The 20,994-nt window shown below is 42.6% G+C and overlaps 1 protein-coding gene across 8 annotated transcripts in view; it reads right to left on the bottom strand.

Annotated features, from left to right (window-relative positions):
* The window catches only part of KCNMA1 (potassium calcium-activated channel subfamily M alpha 1), a 544,144-nt gene that overhangs the window by 241,968 nt on the left and 281,182 nt on the right, over positions 1-20,994 (bottom strand). For all 8 annotated transcript variants that reach the window (XM_077930638.1, XM_028729135.2, XM_077930634.1 and 5 more), the window contains exons 4-5: positions 4,470-4,563; positions 1,522-1,633 (exon numbers count right to left, since the gene is read on the bottom strand). In XM_077930638.1, coding sequence (XP_077786764.1) covers positions 1,522-1,633; positions 4,470-4,563 — 206 coding nt within the window. The remainder of the gene's footprint in view (positions 1-1,521; positions 1,634-4,469; positions 4,564-20,994) is intronic.

The raw sequence follows: 20,994 nt of genomic DNA, 5'->3' as shown, positions 1-20,994 counted from the left end.
GCAGGTGGCACTGTGTTCTAAACCACAGAGCCTAGGGCTTGCTGATCAGAAGGTCGATGGTTTGAATCCCCGTGACGGGGTGAGCTCCCATTGCTTGGTCCCTGCTCCTGCCAACCTAGCAGTTCAAAAGCATGTCAAAGTGCAAGTAGATAAATAGATACCGCTTTGGCAGGAAGGTAAATGGTGTTTCCGTGTGCTGCTCTGGTTCGCCAGAAGTGACTCAGTCATGCTGGCCACATGACCTGGAAGCTGTACGCTGGCTCCCTCAGCTAGTAAAGCAAGATGAGCGCCACAACCCCAGAGTCATCTGCGACTGAACCTAACGGTCAGGGATCCCTTTACCTTTACTCACAGAGAAATTTAGCAGGTGAAACAGATATATAAAGTGATGGGGATTGGGGGGGGGGGAGATTCACCTACTAAATTTCAAGATACAGAGCCAGTTTAACCATAGGGGAACACTATGTGTCTGCCTAGGGAAGCTAAGTTTTTAGTGCAGCCGCATCTGAAGGGCAATAAAATTCAAAAGGCACCAAACAATGGTGCTGGTGGTACAAGGAGGAGTCAGCAACGGCCAGTTCCAGCAGTCTGCATTTTCCAGAATGCAGAGTCAATGACACCATTTTATCCCAATGGAACAAAACCTCCTAAATGGGTCTTAGAGACACAGTGGCGCCTGCTTCGGAGCTCTCCTGAGAGCCAAAGAGGCCTGCAGCAGTGGTAGTGATGAAGCTGGTGTGGAACCAGTTACCATTTTCCAACATGCTGCCATGCCAACATATTGTTGGGACACAGCAAGGAGGCAATGGTTTTGATGGAAGTTGTACTCTGAAATCACTTGAAGGCAAGCTTCTTGGAAGTACCTGAGAAACTCCTCTGATAACAGCAACAAACCTCCAAGTGTCAACATGAAGAATCATAATGGGCAGCAAACTGATTTCCTAATCAGTTTTCCCCCTCTTCTTTCTTGCAGAAGAAGCCCATTCCCTTTTCCAGATGAAGAAAGGATGCTTAGGATTGCACCCTCACAAGGGCACTCAGTGGATAAGGTTTCAGCTGCATGGGGCCTGATCCTGCCTTTTTATTGCTTGTGTGAAGCATGGACGGCTCACTAGACTGGTTGTCTTGCAAAACCTCTGGAACTCAGTGAGACTTGCTTATATGTGCTTAGGCAGGTGCAGCCAGTGATCATGGTCTGGTCAGTCTAGCAGAACTTTTGAGGGGCAGAGAAGACAGCTGTGAGCCACCCCTGCAGGAGAGGAGGCCATCCTTCATACAGGCTCTCTTACACCAGGGCCAGCTACAGCTTCTCTCCCTTTGCTTCAGTGTGTTGGGGAAATTGCGCAACACCCCCCCCCCTCAAGTTGCCACCAGTCTGCCTCGGTTTGTGTTTCTTTCGCAGGGAGGGGGCAGACTCAGTACCTTTTCTCTCAGTGCCAATTACAAGTCTTCGAGAACGCAGTACCAGTAGCCAGCATCTTGCAAACCCACACACAATTAAGAAAAACGCTGTTTACTTACCCAGCCAACTTCTGTTTAAATACACTGAAACGAACACTGGAGGGACTGTGAAGAAATCTACCACCGAGTTTACTTCCAGCCAGAACCATAGCTTGTCGTTGGCTGCTATGAACTGGGGAGGGAAATGAAGAGGATAAGGATACTGGTTCTTGTAGGGGGGTGGGGTGGGGGGTGGGGATTCCTTATGAAAGATACAACAGATTTTCTGTTTGTCCCTTGGAAATAATCAAGGCATCGTTTCGTGACCTCTAATTAAAATACACCTGCTTATTCATTTTAATTCATTAATTAATTGACTAATTCATTTAAAAAATGTTTTAAACCTGTTTTTTAAGGGTGCACTCTTCCCACCTGAAAAACCCTTTGTAAAATACATTTTCATGTAAAATACATGAAGATACAATTGCAAACACGCACACAAAAACCCCCAGCAGCGAAAGGTTACCCCCCCATGCAACTGTATGATCTGTTGTCTGTGGCAAGGGGCTCACCCTCACCCTGACTATTGGGTGGACTGGCCCTGTCTGGTGCCTTTAGACCCCCACCCCTCTATCCTTGGGTTGAAAGTGAAAACTGGTTTGGATTTTTAGTCCAATGCAAACAAACAAACAAAATCACCCTTTGGGGGGTACTACTTAAATCGCCTTCTCACATTTTACTCCAGTTCAAATTCAGTGCTCAGTTGAACATGGAAGCCTTCACACTCCATTGGCTTGCAATTTTTAAATGTTTAAAAGCTAACAAAATAAAATGGTTAAAATTGCATTCTTCACATGAAATAAGACTTGAGCTGAGCACCAACTCTTTACTGCTCAGGACCACAGAACCTCAAAGACCACCTCTCTTCATATGAGCCTACCCGGATCCTGTGATCGTCAGCTGAGGCCCTTCTTCGTGTGCCTCCTCCGTGAGAGGTCTGGAGGGTGGCAACACGAAAATGGGCCTTTTCTGCAATGGCTCTCCACTTGTGGAATGTTCTGCCCAGGGAGGCTCACTTCACACCTTCATTATACACCTTTAAGTGCCAGGGACCAGGCCTTTGGCTGACTAACATCCTATATCCTTTTAAATGTGTTTGTGGGAGTGGTAGGGGGTTATTGGCTTGCTTTGTTTTTGTTCTTATTTTTATTATGTACTTTGTGTTTTCGTCTTGTTTTTGTGTGTGTGTGAATCGCCCTGAAATCTACAGATGCAAGGTGGTATAAATATTTTAATGACAATGATAATAATAATATGCTTTGACAAATATCTGTTACACCAAAAGGAAAGAGTGGGACAGGGTGGGTGGGTGGATGGGGAGAATGTATCAAGAAACCAGGCAGCTCCCTATCCAGACAATGGGATTAATTTGTCTACTCTGTAGCAGGTGCCACCAACCCATAAAGGCGTTCAATGGTTCCCCTGGGAAGGTGCCCTGAACTCTGAGCTTTCATGGGTGGTGGGGGAGGAGTTTCCAGCCCACCTAGGAAGAAAGTTATGGGACAAAATGTGCAGGTACCTTCTAAATGTGAAGTGAGAGTAAGTGTGGTGTGTCCACCTGGTATATTTTTTTCCTAGTACTGAAGAATGCTTCCTGTTGCTATTAGCTGATGCTGGAAAGCACTGGTGGAGGAAGAAGAGTGGAGGGGGAGCGCCCCGCCCCCAGCAGCGCGATCCCCAGGGTGCCATTGTGGCTGCCCCCTGCAGGCGGCGTGCCCCGCCCCTGGAACGTGCGCCAGCCCCGCCCCCCTGCTCTCCGCCCCCGGTGCTGGAGCATGAAGCTCCACCACTGCTGGAAAGTGGAGACACAAAGGCTTGTTTCACTTTGTTGCAGGCTTAGGGCCTCCCAGGAAACCCAATGCGGGGGGGGGGGGTAAGAGCTCTTGGGAATGTTAGTGCAGTGAGCCTCTCCATCCCATGCTCTGGTTGTAGATATGTGTAAACAAAACCATGCTGTATCACCGTTGCATTCATAGACATTCATTCCAAGGAAGCAAACTCTGGAATCTCAGGGGTATCCTGCTGCTATGAGATTGCGGTGTGTGCAGCAAGCACCTTTGAGAAGTTTTTAATGTTCAATGTTTTATTTTGGTTTTATATGTGTTGCAAGCTGCCCAGAGCGGCTGGGGCAATGCAGCCAGATGGGCAGGGTATAAATTATCATTCTTATAAGCGACCGATGGTGGATGGAGTAAGATCTGCCACAAACACTGTGTGTGTGTGTGTGTGTGTGTGTGTGTGTGTGAGAGAGAGAGAGAGAGAGAGAGAGAGAGAGAGAGAGAGAGAGAGCACTGCTGTTGCACAATAAATCCATAAACCTCTTTATCATGGAGCAAAGGTTTATTGAAGCAATTCCTGTTCTCAACACGGCTAGAGAAAAGTCTTCCCATTCAAGGTCAATAGCCTATTTTATTTTATTTTATTTTTTAAAACCTTTATGGATGTGGTAAGGTGGTACCTTGGTTTTCGAACATAATGCATTTGGAAGACCGTTCGACTTCCGAAACGTTCGAAAACCGAAGCATTTACTTCCAGAAGCATTTACCTACGGAAAACTCAATATGGAAGCCGTGTGGCACATTCAAACGAAAAGCTTTTGAAAACCGAAGCAGTTACTTATGGGTTTTCGCGTTCAGAAACCAAAATGTTTGACTTCCGAGACGTTCAAAAACCGAGGTACCACTGTATTTTAGTTTGACAAACTTGGCTTCCCAAATATAAACAAAAAATAAAAAACAAACCCACCTACCACACATGAAAACCAATTTACTCAAAAGGTACTGGCAACTATGATGGCCTTCGTACACTTTTGCGCATCCATAGCAGTATGTTGCTGCTTGACACTTTTAGGCCGCTGGCTTTCCCCCCCACCCCCCCACCCCGGTTATCCCCACAAGTGCCTCTGGGGGGGAAACACTGTGGCACCTCACCCTCCCCTCAAGCCAAGCAATATGGAGATTTGCACTTACCCGCAAGCCGAAGTAGAGCAGGAAGAACACGTTGAAAGCCATGTCTATCTGTAACGTGAAATCTTTGTAGAAATTCTGGCAAGATTCTATTGGGCTATTTGAGAAAAGAAAAAAAGACCAGAGTAAACTAGAGGGAATGAAGTTTGCATATCAGAAGTATGGCAAAAGTAACGTCAGCTGGCCACTGTTATCATTTCGATTAGAGAATGGACAGGATTCAGTCATTATACGCTGCTTCTGGCTCTTCCATTATTTCTAAAGCACGCAGGCATTGAAAGAAATAATAATATTTGGAACATTGTTTTTGTATTGTCAGCCATTCTTACTGTTCACCTGTTAGTTGCAACAGGTGAGCAGAAACATGCAGGCACTTTTAAGGAATGACAAGCAGGAAAATCTCTTAGGATTCCTCGATCCCTCATTAACCCTTAAAGAACTGGCTTCTTTCTACCGGGTACATAAAGCTATAACAGTTCAATCATCAAATTTGGGTTGCCAACTTTTTAGCAGGTCTTGTTCCTCTGCCTGTTACAGCAGGTGGCTCTGCAGGCAACAGTAGGTGCCTATGCATGCGAAAAGCTTCATCTGCTAATTCCTGCAGATTCAGCTGCTGCTAAAGGTACAAGAGCATGCCATCCCCCCCCCCCCATTAGCTGGCAACCCAAAATCTAGCAAACTTGATTTCATTATAAAAAGTTTTGTGTATTTTGGATGAAACATCATCTTGTAAATCAGTAACACCAACAATTTCAGAAAGTTTTCTAAAAAGAGCCCCCACCAAATTAATGCCATCTTATATTACGCACTCCCCTTTCTGGTTAATGTAATATAAAAAGAGTTGCTTATGGATATTAGCAACTTGGGGGAGATACTTGTTTGCTTCTGTACAAATACAGTACCATGAATCTAGTAGAAAGAAGAGCATAGCCCGCTGTTAGAATTAATGCAGACCAACATAAATTAAAGGAGTAGAAGCAGGACTCTAAGGGTTAAGTTTCACATGCAGACTTCAGATTCCCCTCTCTTTCTCAGGCAGCCTTGCAAAATCTAGTTTTGCTTTTTTTAAAAGGGGCACATCCAACTCTCTAGCATACTCTATACAAACTGGTACTGTGGCATGCTTCAATAAAACAGATTGCAGCAAATTGAAAAATATGCACACGTGTGTGTGTGTGTGTGTGTGTGTGTGTGTGTGTTGTGATTTATTTGTGATGGTCCTATGAGATGGTTGGAAAGACTGCAGATCACAGTCCCCAGGTTAAGTAGCATGTCCCAAGATTTGTGACAAGTTACCATTCAGTCAGCATAACCATACAGAGGTCAGGAATGATGCTTAGAAGTTACTTAATTCTGGGAAGGAGATGTAAAAAATACACGCTTGAGGTAACGGGAAGGAAAATGACAATTACGGAGAAATTCCATGACTCTTCTTTTTACAAATAAATCACTACATATATCATACCAGTTAGTATAGCGCTACATCTGAAGGTGCAAGGCTAAATTGCTAAACAAGCAAGGTTCTGTGCATTCTGAATGTTGCTGACCTAACTGAAGGCAGGGAAGGAAATTAGCTGGATTTTGAGGGTATTACACATGCAGCCAGGTTCCCATTTACTTGCAAACATCGCAGCTCAAACAAGTCCGATAATAGCATGCCCCCGCTTTATCCTCAGGCATGTTTATAGTTGCCAACATAGTTGCCTGAAGGGCAGTGACGCACAGTTCTAAGAAGACTTGGTAGCAACCAACGCCATATTCACAGTGTTTTGAAATACTACTTGCAAATGTTGCATCAAAATAATTAAACACGCAAGTCTTATAGAAAGAGTGTCAATTGCAATAAATAAAGGACAAAACGGTATATTTGTGGTATTGTTGTTAGTATCTCACATTGTCTTGGTAGCAAAGCAACCGAAAAGAAATCTTGCTTTAATACATTAGAGAAAATTGAGGAAATCAGAACAGGGGAAAACTTCTGCTTTCAGTCCTGTCCCGTCCCCCCCCCCCCCACTTTTCCCGGAGTATGCAGAATGAGAGTCAGGCATCTCACCCACTTCCAGATCCTCCAAGTATCTGAAAACCATGGACCTGGCAAGGGATGAAATGTGCAACCTCCCACATTGTCATTGTAACAGAAACGGGAAAAGCAGAAGTGTGAGACATTAATGCATCTGCTTTGTAAGCTTCTTCTGAAGTCCACGAATCAACCCTTCCAACAGAAGCTTCTCCAATGCAAAAACTAGTAAGGAGATGAGTTCTAGCTAGCCTCCTTTCAGATATGTGTGGGGAATTGTCAATGAAGATGATTCAGACATGTTTTCCCCTCCCCTCACCTGCAGTCTAAAGTGCCCCAGTATTGTAGTCCAATATTGTGCAGTCTAAAATGGTATACTACTAGTAGTCCAAGATTGTCAGAGACACTGGGTAGGGGCTTATTTTCACATACTGATTTCATTCCAGACAATCATCATCACAGAAATCTGCAGTCAACCGAAGGTAAACAGACAACACATGAAAAAGCACAGTTGTATGGAACCATTCTGCAAAGGACTAGTTGCAGTGGAAGTAACTATTGTCAAGTTCCCAGACTATGGGCTGAATCCAGACTGAGAGTTAGAGTCCACTGAATTCAATGGGGTTTAGGCATAACTACCAGTCTGGATCCAGCCCTGTGTTTACGAAGTGATAGTCGAAATTATCACATGGCAAGAGTGGATAGTGAAATGGCTGCCATGGGCCATCACTCTCTCTTTTCCCTTCAGGAAATTACTTGGCAATGAGGGTGGAGTAATGAGCCTTCCATACATTTCCTCTAAAAAAACCAAAACACTAATTGTACATATTTACCATGACAAGCGCAGAGTTACAGCAAACCCCTGACGTGGGATTGCTGTTACACAAAGCTAAGCTGTGACACCACAAATACAATCATCGCATACCAAACACCTCTTAAACGCAAGCTTAGCCTTTAAGATCCTGACAGTAGGTTGCTTCACCTCAGTACAGATATTGTAGAGTTGGAAAAGGTCGAGGGGGTGTAGTGGCTCCCCCCACGAGAAAAGGTTACAGTACCTGTAACTTCTTAAGTTTAAAGAAAAGGCGGATATGGTGTGACATGCTAGAAGTTTATAAAACTATGCATCCCTCTTCCACAGCACTAGAACTTGTGCACATCCAATAAAGATGAATGCTGGGAGATTTAGGGCAGTTAAAAGAAAATACTTATTTACACAGTGCATAGTCGAAAACTATGGCGCTCGCTTGCCCAGGAGGCAGTGGAGGCAACCAACTTGGATGGCTTCGAAAGAAGATTGGGCAAATTGATGTTCTATCAATGGCTACTAGCCATAATGGCTATGTTCTACCTCTACAGCTGGGGGAAGGAATGCTTCTGAATAGCAGTTTCTGGAAACCACAGGAGGGCAGTGCGCTCTTGTGCTCTCGTTCTGCTCCCTGTTTTCTCACAGGCAGCTGAGGACAGAATGCTGAATGAATAGCAGAATTTAAAAAAAAATGTATTTTTGTTTCGTTTTGTTCCACTTTAGGCCAATTCAGCTACATCAATCGATCACTTTTCCTTCTATCCCACCCTGCCCAACTCATAACATGAATAACCCAGAATAAGTTGTTTATTTATGCATCAACAGGGCTATTAAATGAACCACAGTATCCCAGACAAGATGCACAAAACAGAAGGCCCTATACAGCGGTTTTCTGTAGTTTCTTCCTGCCATCCTACAAACTTGCTGGGAATTAATTAGCAGTGCGCTGGGGAAGTCTTGAAAACCTCTACAGCATTCCAATTAACAATTAGAAAGAGTGCTGACTGGGCGGGTTGTCATTAAAACTTAAATGAAACATGAAAATTGGGGCGACTGCAGAAGGTGGCATTGATAAACAGCAAATGCGAAAGAAGGAGAAGCTTCTATCACTGATATATCACCAGCACATTAATATATAATCAAGAGAAAGATTAACTGCAAATGGAAGCCCAAATGGTTTTGTCCGCATAGATGCCTGAAATTCAAAGACATATACATGTATGCCCAGTTAACACCGTGGTATGAGATGCCACACAGGCATAACCAGATCAAACGCAAGTCAGTGCCTGGCCGAGGGCGTGGGCGCCAGCCAGGTGAGTGGGAGGCAGGGGGCAAACGCCCCCTGCTTGAGGCGGAGTCCGGCTCCCGGCCACAAGCACTCCCCTCTCTTGCAGGGAGGAGAGTCTTTGCCAGTGGATTGTTTCTGTCTGAACAGTCTTAACGCCAGTTGGCTCAGCAGTTAATGTTAATTGCTACAAACAGGCAAAGAACATACATGTTTTATCTATTTTACTTCTACATGGGCTTCAAAGCCATATATTTTAACTGAAGGGCAGGTGTGGAGCAGGTGTTGGGAGAGCAGCTGTTCAGGCTAGGTGTTTTTTTAACTGATAAGAAATGCTTAGAAGACCATATTGACTGAATATGGATACTCTGAAGTTTTAACATGGTTACTACATAAGCACAAACCTGCAGTGCCTTAGATAAAGCATCCAGAACTCCTTTGCCATATTTCGTCCAGAAATCTATGCTGGGGCACAGCCTTAGACTACAGCCCTTTTTTGGTGGTGGTGGGGAATAGTGCTGTGAAATCATACAAGATCATGGTAATCAAAATGACTGCCTTTCTCTCCCTCTCTCTACCCCCCCCCCAACTTTGGATGTCCCAGTTTTCCCAGGACACTTGTGGGGTATGTGTTTTGACCTTGAAGAACAGTTAGCTAAGGTATTAGCTCTTCTGAACAGAATCCTGAAGGGACCTGCAACTAATTAGAAACACCAAATTCCCCCCTTGGTAGCCACTCTTGAGAACAAAGCATAACAGAAGCAGTTTTGCTGCCTGCAGCTGCACCCATGCCCTTGTAAGCAGCAATATCTGTGAAAAGCAACAAATCGAAGCACAGTAAAACAAGGTATGCCTGTATTATGGAGGTATGGTTTGTATTATTTTATTAATAGTATCGCTTAACATATGTTTGTCATGGTCTTTGGCTACAATAAATTTATGAGTAGCAGCAGCAGCAGAAACAGCAGTAGCAGCAGTTTTACAAGCAGTATACAACAATAATGATAGCATAAATATATAATAAACCTCCAACATGCTTTTCCTTTTCATCACCATTATATTCATAAGCACTTCCGCCTCTCGGCTCCACATTAAAGAATCCAAAATCCACTGGTGTCCAAAATGTGCTACTTCTCCTTGCCTCACAACTGAGCCACCTCTGGGTTCCAACAAGTCTTGGTCCCAAATTATCCTCAATTCCTTGCTTCTGTTCTAATTCTATCGTGCAAGAGAACTAGATTTGTTACTTTGCAAGTCAATGATGAATTTATGGATGTCTCCAAATCTGAGACACCCATCTAACTGCCCTGTGAAAAGCAATCGCCAGTATAAACATTGGCTATGGCTTGACCACAAACCTAGATTTAGACAACATGTTACGCCAAAGCATTTGTCAGTGTGGCTGTGGGAGTAACAAACAAAACACATGGAAGAGCAAAGTGACTGACTGCAAGTTTATCTCCTGGAGCCCATTCATTTGCATGGTATGAGTAATGCACTGTTCTGCTATTACTATTATGGTTTCTGCTACTTGCTTACCCAAAGCCATGCACTTAAGCCAACTGGTGCTTTTTAGCTTTTACACTGTTTTAGTTGTATCCTGGTTTTAATGTACGTTTGTAAGTAGTTTTCAGGGTTTTTTGTATAAAAATAGTTACAAAGAAGTTCAAATAACAGCAATAACACTAATAATAGTAGTAATAATAATAGCAGAACACAGATTGCGGTCAATTGCCCCAACCCAATATTTCAGGACACATGTCTGCAGTGTAGGGAGTGAGAAGTGATTGATATTTATTCTTTTTACCTCTATAAAGTACATGGGTGTATCTGTCTACAGAATTAAGAAGTATGTGTGTGTGTGTGTGTGTGTGTGTGTGTGAGAGAGAGAGAGAGAGAGAGAGAGAGAGAGAGAGAGAGAGAGAGAGAGAGAGGTGTAAGGCTGGGACTATTTTGAACAAATGTGGCTATAGCAGGATGAGTCCAGTAGTTGCCTCTTGATCTCAATGATCCTGCTTAATTATAAATGCTGCCATTTTCCTTCCTCCTCCATCACTGAAGGGCCATGACAAAACCTATCACAATACTGTTTAGTTCAAAGAGGAAACAATCCATGAGCCCTACCCAACAGACACACCACAATGAAATGTCTGGCTTTGAGTAGCAACTACAGTGGTACCTCGGGTTAAGAACAGCCCTGTTTACGAACTATTCAGTTTACAAACTCTGCAAAACCAGAAGTAGTGTCCCAGTTTGTGAACTTTACCTTGGTCTGAGAATGGAATCTGAATGGTGGAAGGACACTGGCGGCGGGAGGCCTCATTAGGGAAAGCACACATCAATTTAAGAATGGTTTCGGTTTAAGGACAGGCTTCCCGAACGGATTAAGTTCATAAACCGAGGTACCACTGTACGCTCCCTTTGCCATAGAAAGTCATTTCAGTTTCCATGTGGCAAGGGAAGCTCACTTGGGCACACAGAACTAGCCACATGATCCTTTGGACCTCAGCCTGAATCAACAGTTGGCAATACTGCAGGGTGTGCAACTTCTGACAAATCTCTAAAAATTGTAGAATGAACGGGTGCAATCCACTTGGTGCCCTTGCATGCCCAAAAGGGCTTTTGATCCACCAGTGTGGTGTAGTGGTTAAGAGCGGTGGTCTCGTAATCTGGGGAACCGGGTTCGATTCCCCGCTCCTCCACCTGCAGCTGCTGGGTGACCTTGGGCCAGTCACACTTCTCTGAAGTCTCTCAGCCCCACTCACCTCTCAGAGTGTTTGTTGTGGGGGAGGAAGTGAAAAGGAGATTGTTAGCAGCTTTGAGGCTCCTTAGGGTAGTGATAAAGTGGGATATCAAATCCAAACTCTTCTTCTTCACAAATGGACGAGGATTCCCTCCTTCCCACACCACCTTCCACTTTGTCCCCACCCCCCTCAGGAGCAGATTGACAAAAATATGTCGACTCTTTTCTTCCAATCTGCTTGATCAAAAGTCCTCCCATGAGCACAACACCATCAATTGAAATCTACCCAATGTCCCAGAAGCTAGGTGATTGATTAGATATATAGAACACAAAGAGAGAGTGATTCATGTAGGTTGCACACGATATATCTAATTCTGTAGAGAAGATAAGTGACTAATGAGTCTGAACAATAAGGCTTGGTGACCTCTTATAGATTGAGTGCCAAAGGCTACGCCTGCCAAACTTGATTAATAATATTTTATATTTTCTTTTCATGGTAGTCAGTTTATTATCAATACCAGACTAAATTTGGGGCTGACATGAAAAACTCAGCTATAACAAAACAAATATTGATTATAGACTTCTGTCTCATCTGCTGATTCAGAACAGAAAATTGTTCTTGGGAGCAGAACAGTGATTTACTGTTTTCACCATGCAAGTGTGTGACGATGTATCAGCCTTCCATGGAAATGTAATTTTGTCATCTGCTACTGCATTTTGCACTGACGTCTTCAGTGGTGCAACAGTAAGACCAAAAAGATGCACTTGTCAAATCTCTTACTCTTCAGGCTTGAATTTAGTGGAAATCCTGAACTTTAACACTATGAAGTCTAAATGTATGGTGCTGCGGATTCACTTGCTCAGGCTCAACTCTTGTAGCCCTCTACTCTCTTTCCGCTGTCAGACCATATAGGATGAGTTACGAGTCATTTAACCTGGAGCTCATCAGCAAGATCTGCCCATCCCCGTTGGCTGTTAAAATGCAAAAAGGGGTGTGAGGGGGCAGAACTTGTGGCAAATAGATCCTTCAAAGAGTGCCTCAGACAAAGCTACTTGCTAATCACAGAGGCTCACTGTAGTGATCCCATTGACTAAAACAGGGATCTGACACATCTTTCCAGTCTTCTACTTTCAAAACGGAATGTTTCCCAGTTTGAGGTCCAGCAAGGAATCCCTGTTTGTTCTGAAAGCATGGCCTACAATGCACTCAAAATGCTCCATCATCTGCCTATTGCAGAACATTGGCAGTGGTGATAATCTATCTCTCGGCAATGTGCTATTACTGTTCTTTTCACTGGAGAGCCCTTGGTAAGTTTTCAAGGAATTCCAGACTTCCATGGAAAGCCGTGTGAAAAACAGTGCCTTTAGAATAGTAGCCACATAACACTAGTAATCTCCCCCTGCCCGAAGGAATCATATGGAGGGGGCAAGGCTTCATCATTCCACACATTATCCAAAGGGGAGCTATGAGACTCAGGTGAAAACATTTCATAGGGCAGCCTTCCCCAACATGACACCCTTTAGCTGTTTTAGGCTGCAGCTCCCATCGAGACACCAAGGCTAATGGTTGGGGTGATGAGAGCTGGGCCAACAACATCTGTTGGGCCACAGGCTAGTCGGTCCTGTCCTAAATGAGGACTGAGAAAGCACAATCTCTCCTGCTGTCTAATAAAAGCAAGAGAAAACATTTTAAAGCAAAGAAATGGCCTTTATACTTTACTAACTCCATCCTGCATAAAACCACTTCCTTCTCATTCAGTGAAATGGGACTATACCCATTACCTGTGTAAGAACAGGACGATGCCTTTGCTATGTTGGCATCCATGCTCTGAAATGCACATTGATTCCATCATTGTTGTCCTTCAGCCATAAGCTCTGAATCAGACTTTCAGCTGGCTGGCTATTAGATGATGCTGTTCTATTTATATTTTTCTTGAATTTCTACAGACTGCATTTCTTGTTGTTTTTTTGTATTTCCTTTATTGTAGTGTGTGTGTGTGTGTGTGTGTGTGTGAGAGAGAGAGAGAGAGAGAGAGAGAGAGAGAGAGAGAGAGAGAGAGAGAGAGAGAGATGGCTTTTAGATGGTTTTAGGGCAGATTATAGACTGCCTTTGTGACAGAGAATGAGGTGTATAAATGTTTAAATAAACAAACAAATATTTCCACTAACCTCTGTAAAAGACAAATGACTAAGATGTTTTTCTTTGCACCTTTGCAATCTTTTCCATCTACATAATTTTCATTTTCATGCTCAAGATAGCAATAAAATACTGGCATCATTCAAAGCTCTTTTCGCAAGTTTAAAACATGCACTTTTCTCCCTCCCATTTGTCATGGGCTTCTACAGAATAGCAATCAATCTTGAAATGAAAACAGGCAGATTATTACATTGCAAGAGAGAATGCAGACAAAAGCTGTGTGACCAATCTCTAGTACCAAATGGAGGCTTACAATGATCTGAAAGTAGCCAGTGACAGCAGTCAATCAAGAACCATTTTGCTAAAGTGCTGGTAAATTTTTCATTTCCTCCTGATTTTTAGAATGCATTTTCACTAAGGCTTTTCAAAAAGAAAATTAATGTAGTGCTCTTTAGGATGGTTGAGAGATGAAGACTGCAGTCTTAAACATAGTGACTAGACAGTAAGCCTCATTGAACACAATAGGACATACTTGTAAGTAAACACATACCAGATTGTGTGGTGAATTCTTCATTTCAAATCTCATACACTGTTTTGCTGATTGAGGTTGCAGTCTTAAGTATACTTACCTGGAAACATTCCATTCAAATGAGTAAGACCCCCCCCCCCTTTATAGTAAGGACTGGACTGTTTTTGCTCAAGTACTTGTAACAAGCAAACTAAGACAACTTTTCAAGCATATTCAAACTCTCAGCAGCTATAGCTGGCAAGGTCAGTGGTCAGAGATGATTTAAGAACTGGGCCCAGTTGCTAATTCTTTTACAGGCTTTCCTCCAATGCCTTTAACAGCAGCCTGACAGGCAGAATTGTTGCAGGTGAAGCTTTCCTTGGCACTGAGATGTGAGTGATGGGGAATTCTTACTGCTGCATTCTGCACATCAGGCTTGTACAAGAGCAGGGCCAGTAAACCAATGGCAATGCCATCTTTTTTCAGGGACTCAACATGTTTCTGATGGAACCTGATCCTACATACTTCTCAGCTTCCACTCTCTTGCTTCAGGACCTATATTGCTTCTCATTCCAAAGACCACAATACTGTCTCTTTCCCTGTTTTCTCCTTTTCGTATCATTGTACCTCCAAACAGCATACATTGCCTCCTCCCAGTTCCAGCAGCTGAATGCATGGTGCCTATAACAGGTCTGGCAACTGGCAGAAATATTTGACCTTTATCATGTTACATATGTTTACTTATTCTAGTGCCAGCAATGAACACACTGCTTTTTACAGAGGAACAAAAGAGAAAGACAGGACTCCATCCCAAAGATGTGTATTTATTCCCTTTAAGCCATCTCACTTTCAGTGCAACAGAGATGTTTAGGAAGGGGCTTTAACTAAGCAAAGAAATTTGGATTAATATAAAGACATGAAGTACAGAAGAGATAGGGCTAGTGTGAGTCAAGATTTCTATGCTTCCTCTTCCACCTGCTCCCCCTGTGAAATCTAAAATATTTGCTTATGTCATTCACTATCTAGCCAACAATAATAGGAAGTCATCAAGTGAGAGCGGGGCCAACGAGGGGTCTAACTTGAAAGACAGACTGCCTCATTAGTCCCATCAAAATATGAAACATCATAGCCATAATTTAAACTCAAGTTATCACAGATCCATGGTCTCAAATTGGGTTCATGCACTTAATGCTTAGATCACATTCAGTGTACTGGCTGTTAGAATAAGCATGTTGGCATGCACCAAGCACTATGCGGACAAAGTTTACATTGGTCTTAGAAGACCCCCAACATATGAGGTTGCATCATGCAGTGAAACCAACAGCTTGGTTTTGGCTGCCATGCAGGGGGAGGGGGAACCTACATCAATGAGTCTGCAGAGCGGCTCCTAGGTAAGAGTTGATATGAAAGAGGTGGGTTATTTCAGCAATGAAGACATAGGCTGTAAAGTTTATACTGATGTAAAAATACACTGTACATAGCACAAAAGCAGACCTTGTTGTTGTTTTTTACGGCATTTTGAAAATCCAGGAAAAAACCACAAGGCATTGATTAGGTATCAGCACAGACCCATTCTTAAAACGTCCACCTTACTAAGCAATTGAGGAACAGCTCCAATTGTTAAAACAAATAAATTTCAAGGTGGCTTCCCAGCACAGCGCCTGCCAAATCTGAAAGCATTTTACTTTCCACGGGTATCAATGTGCAATGTATTGAACCAACTGGAAGGTAAGTTAGAGGGTGCTCAAGCTTTCCTTGCTCCTTAGCAGATGAATGACCTTTCTGCAGCTTGAAAAGAATCAGCACTAACTCCAACAAGCCACAGATAATGTTATTTGCTTGACCACCTCATCTGTACATCTCCAGAATCCTACAACGTAGTGCAGAAGCGCATTATCCAATATCATACACTGCAGCTTTTCACACTGATGGTTGGAGGAGTGGTTATTTTATGTTTGAATACCCAACCCTATTTTTAAAACTTTGCATCATGAGTGCTAAAACCTTTCCCTCCATCATATTAGTTTTGAATGAGTTTTATATGGGTGAAATATTCAAACATTCCCCCATCTGAAGTGGGATAGCCTAGCAGCAAAAATATTATGTGAGGCTATGTCAATGGAGTTGCACTCAATGACTGAAATACTGAATGGTATTTACGAGTAAATAGTACCAGTAATGTTGCGCTCTATGGCTGTACTCTATAAAAAGGTGGTCACTCTATGTAAATGTTAGGACCATTCACAAGAGGCAAGTATTTCGGGAGCCCTTTCTCAGAAGAGCTTTAAACGTCAATTAAAATTGGGCACACTGGAAAAGGCAGTCACAAGTCATTTATCCCTGAATGAATAACAGCAGTGTAATCTCAGTACTTCCCAAGTTACTTCAAAGCACATTCCTTGCACAAAAACAGAATCTGTGGGCTCCCCTCCCCCCCCCACAGTGGAGTTCTCCTGTGTAAGCCCCACTGAAATAGCATTAAATATAGTCAGAACTATCCCAGAGCGATCCCATCTAGAACCCAGTGCCCATACCAGAAACCACTTCACGTGGTGATCTGTTATGATACAAAAGCTCTCCTATGTGGAAAACATGACACGTAGAAGACATCACATGGGAAAGTTTGGTAGATCATTATGCCCCCAGCAAGACGTTCAAGGGAAGAAACATTTTGCTTATAAACCCTTGAAATGCCTATAGCTTCTATAAGGAAATCTGTGCCTAATTTCACTTCCCAATGCTTAGCAGGCAGATTGCTGGCTCTGGGTTGGTATAAATGCTAGCAAGTCTTCATTGGTTAACAAGGGCAACATCACTTGCTTGCCGCATTCCAGGCCCTGGTTCTCCAACTGCAGGGAACCCGGTTGCTAAACATGCACTTCACACTTGGTTCCTGGTACAGCAAGTCATGGCCCTGGTGCCACCCAGGCTAGGCCATGAAAACAATCCCTTTAGTGGAAGGTTCCCAGTACTAAACAGGTTGCTGGAAGCCACATCCCTAAACATGTGTCTTCAATATTTCACAGGCTTCAATTTCACAGTTGCACTTCTGAATTAGAATATCCCTCTGCCCCACATAGACCTGAATTCTGAGCTTATTTTATTTAGCACTTGTTTTTTTCACAACTGCTTTGAAAATGCAGAAATCCCTTGAGCAGATTTTCTGTCTCCCTCCCTCTCTCTCTCTTGCAAGGGCAAGAGAACAACAGCAACCCATCCTTACAGGAATCCTTAAACTTATCTTGAGGCAGCGTGAACAGAATGTTTTTTCTTAACTGAAAGAAGAAATCCCACATGAACATCTGTACAATGCATGCCCTTCAGAAGGCACTGTACATTTCTTTAAATCATGTGCCATTCCTGTGCTATCAGAGAGTCAGTCAACAGTGTACATTTCCAAGTATATTTGTGTGCATGTGCACACATACAAAAGACTGTCTCTGCTTTTCCCCACTTTGTTTTATTTACTCTCACTTCCTAGCAGAAACTCACCTTTCCTTCTTTGTTCATAACTGTCTGCCCATATTATATGATCCTTGACAGTGCAGGTCTTTGGACCTGAGCCAAATCCTGAGAAGTGTGCAAGGCAGCACAAGTGATACCATGTTCCGAGAGCAGGCTTGCACAACTGATGACCTACTAAAGTGAAAGTAGTGAATTAACTATGTATTGTGCTCACCAGGGGCACAATAAATCTCCTGTTTTAGCTGTCTGCCTAGGACTTCGAGGGGGGAAAACAACTGGTTGTGTACCTGACAAACCACAGCACATGGTGTTTGAGCTGAGCATATGTGTATCTGTTACAAAGTGTGTAGACCTGGGCTAGAGTCCTAGGCTGTGATGCGGAAAACCAGGTTTTAATCTCTTCCTTGGACAAATCACTATCTCTCAACCTTATAACTCATGGGCTCATTGTGAGACTGAAAAATCCTTGGAGAAAGGCTATGATAGAATTTTAACAAATTAATTCTGAGGGCTGCAAACCAAGCATGCTGAATACAACACTACATACAGTTCAGTGGTTCCTAAACTCTATACTTCATACGAGATGTGGGGGATATTTGGCCCTCTCATCTTGACACTGGACTAAAACTCCCATCAGCCCTAGCAAGAATGGCCAATGGACAGGGACAGTGTGAGTTGTAGCATAGCAACATCTGGACGGCCAAATGTTTCCCAAACCTGCCCCATACAGTTCAGTGGTGTTTGTGGACTGCATTTGCCCAGCAGGAAAATGTTACAAAAACCTATTAAAATTTTAGACAGCCGGTTCAATGGAACCCTGCAGCTTGAAACTCTTTCCCTTGTAGCACAGTTAAATCACAGATGACCTTCAACAAGAACTAGGGTATCCATTCAGTTTTTAAAAGGATCTCCACTGTAACTAAGAAACAGCTTTTGAATTTGATCAAGTCCACACACACACATACAAGCACTTTCAAACATGAACAGGTATGTCTACAAGCCCTATGCATGCATACAGTTAGCTTAGTGCTCGCTAGTTGATTCAATAAAATTATAAGCTCTGCTGACGAAGCCAGCAGTTCTGGTTGAAGCTGTGCAAGGCAAGGAGCTATGGGGCAAAGTAACTTAGAAGTCATGCTTGTGAACTTCTAAGGTGCGCAAGCCAAATAGTTGAGTGCATTCAGTATACACATCATACGAGCTACACACATATAATATAAACTATTCATAGGCATTATATATATAACTACACATTGCTTAGAATACTATTTCACACATCTGGGGTTGGGGGGGGGGAAACAAAGAGTCCTAAGATTATGTACTTTTCAATTCTGTAAACAGGAATCCAGTGAAGAAAACATATGGGTTGTATCTGCCAATTCTCAGTTGCAGGGGGCAGAGGAGAAGGATAATGCCCATTAAAAAATAGAAACATTTCCTGATTCAGCATGCTATTTAAACAGGTTTTTTAAAAAAATAATATATATGCAGGTTTAAGTACATATTCACTACACCCTGGAAACACATTCCAGAAACTGAAAATGCTTTCAGGAATGTATGTCCCAACCACTTCCATTATGCATCAAGCATTATTTCTTGCTTCTTCCTTATAATGCACCCTGTTGTCCAAAGCAGACTTCCCCCAACCCATTGCCCTCCAAATGTTTGGGACTACAGTTCCCATAATCCCAGACCATTGGCCAAACTGGCTCAGGCTGATAGCAGTTGTAGTCCAAAACATCTGGAGAGGAGCAGGTCGGGGAAGCCTGCTGTAAAGCCAAAGAATTCAGACACAAACATAGGTCACAGTCCAACTTCCTTATGCATTATAGTGTGAACTGTGCATGAGAGAGAACAAAGCAAGGTCCATTGTTTCTGAAAATTCTCAAAAGAGTCACCACACAAAACAGAGTTCTCACATATGTGCTTAAGCAAATGATTTGGGTGTTACAAACTCCATCATTAAGTCCATCTAAAGGAGGAGCTGGAACAGCAGTTAATGTGTGCTTATTGATAGTTTTTGGGTGACAAATATTCTCTGCTGTTGGAAAAATGTATGCCATGCAGCTAATAATCATCTCTTTTATTAACAAAGTCATTAACAGAGATCCAAGTCTGATAAGCCATTAACAGAGATTTAAATGCATGGGGTAAGGAAAAATGGATTTCCTTTCCCTTGCATATTCTGATAAATGATACAAGCACAAACATCTAGCTTATTAATAACTTATTTCACTGGTTAAAATGCACAAGGCTGACAGTGAAAATGAAGCTTTGCCATGATGGTAAATGAGAAATCTCCACTCTAAAGTACAAAACATCCATTTGTCATAATAATTGTTGAATGCACATTGTATTTCTCTTATACTAATGGGAACCCACTGGGCACAATCCATCAAGCTGTATCATATCCAAGCCCCATGGATTGCACAGAAACACAGTCTGATAAAATGCATGGCCAGAATCTAGATTGCCAACTTTCAAACTGTTCCCTGTAGCTGTCCTTTGAACTGCAGTTTGATCCAAAGCAATGAGCAGGTAATTATACTTACCTGCAGTCCATAAAAAGCTCCATCTGCTGATTTCTATCAAACCTCTAGCAAAGGTACAGGAGCAAGCCACCCCAGGTTTTGTTTCAAGGCCAGCTGAAATCCAGCTTTCATATTCATTACTGTATACTAACGTTCTGCTAGAGTATTACTTGTTTGTTATTATAATTTTAATGAATATGCTTACAAGTGTCTTTAAGCTGGGTATCAAAGTAGCACAAAGTTATAGGAAAAACAACCAATGTCTCTGCTTTCACATTTGTATTCCCTACCCATCTTCCAAGGATCTCAGAAAGGCATGTTCTTATGAGTCCTCTACCCTGAGCAGCAGATGGAACTGTCCAGGCTGATATTTGGATCCTGAACTCTTGCTCTGGTTTGTTGAAATCAGAACCTTTGTCTTGAAGTCCTCCTTAGAATGGAGCCCTCCTACTGCTGAGACCATAATTTAGAACAGAACAGTGACACAATCTAGTAAGTTATATGCTACACCAGAAGTGGCTTGACTTCAAATTTGCATAGCCTACTTTTTCCTCATAGAATCCCCACAGTCTACCAATGCATATTCAATTAAAATGCAACAGTGCATACTTTGGATCTCTTAACAAGTAAGCCCTAAATAATCTATGTTAGCTGACCCTCCTGAGTAAAAATGCTTACATAAGAACTGTCTTTTTGTACCAAAGGTCTACTTAGTCCAATATTATTTGCAAGAACCCCAGCAATAACTAACAGCAAGCAATATCTGCGCTACCAAAACAAAAACAAAAAAACGGTCAGTCATCCCGCAGTGGATTGTGGTCTATATTCTGGCCTTCCCTGTAATGCCAGTTTTCTAATATTTATATTATTTTAATTAGCAATCTTATTATTAAAAAGTTGTAAGTGAATTGCAAACAAACTTCGAGTGATTCTAAGTGCATTTCGGCTGATATTGGAAGGGTCACCTATGCAGTTATGTGAATGCTATATTAGATGATAAATATGATTTAAATATGCCAGAAAATACATGACCT

The sequence above is a fragment of the Podarcis muralis genome, chromosome 6 (genome assembly GCF_964188315.1).
Source record: "Podarcis muralis chromosome 6, rPodMur119.hap1.1, whole genome shotgun sequence".
Classification (NCBI taxonomy): domain Eukaryota; kingdom Metazoa; phylum Chordata; class Lepidosauria; order Squamata; family Lacertidae; genus Podarcis; species Podarcis muralis.
Note: the sequence above shows the minus strand (reverse complement) of the source record. Positions and strands in the feature narration are given on the sequence as shown.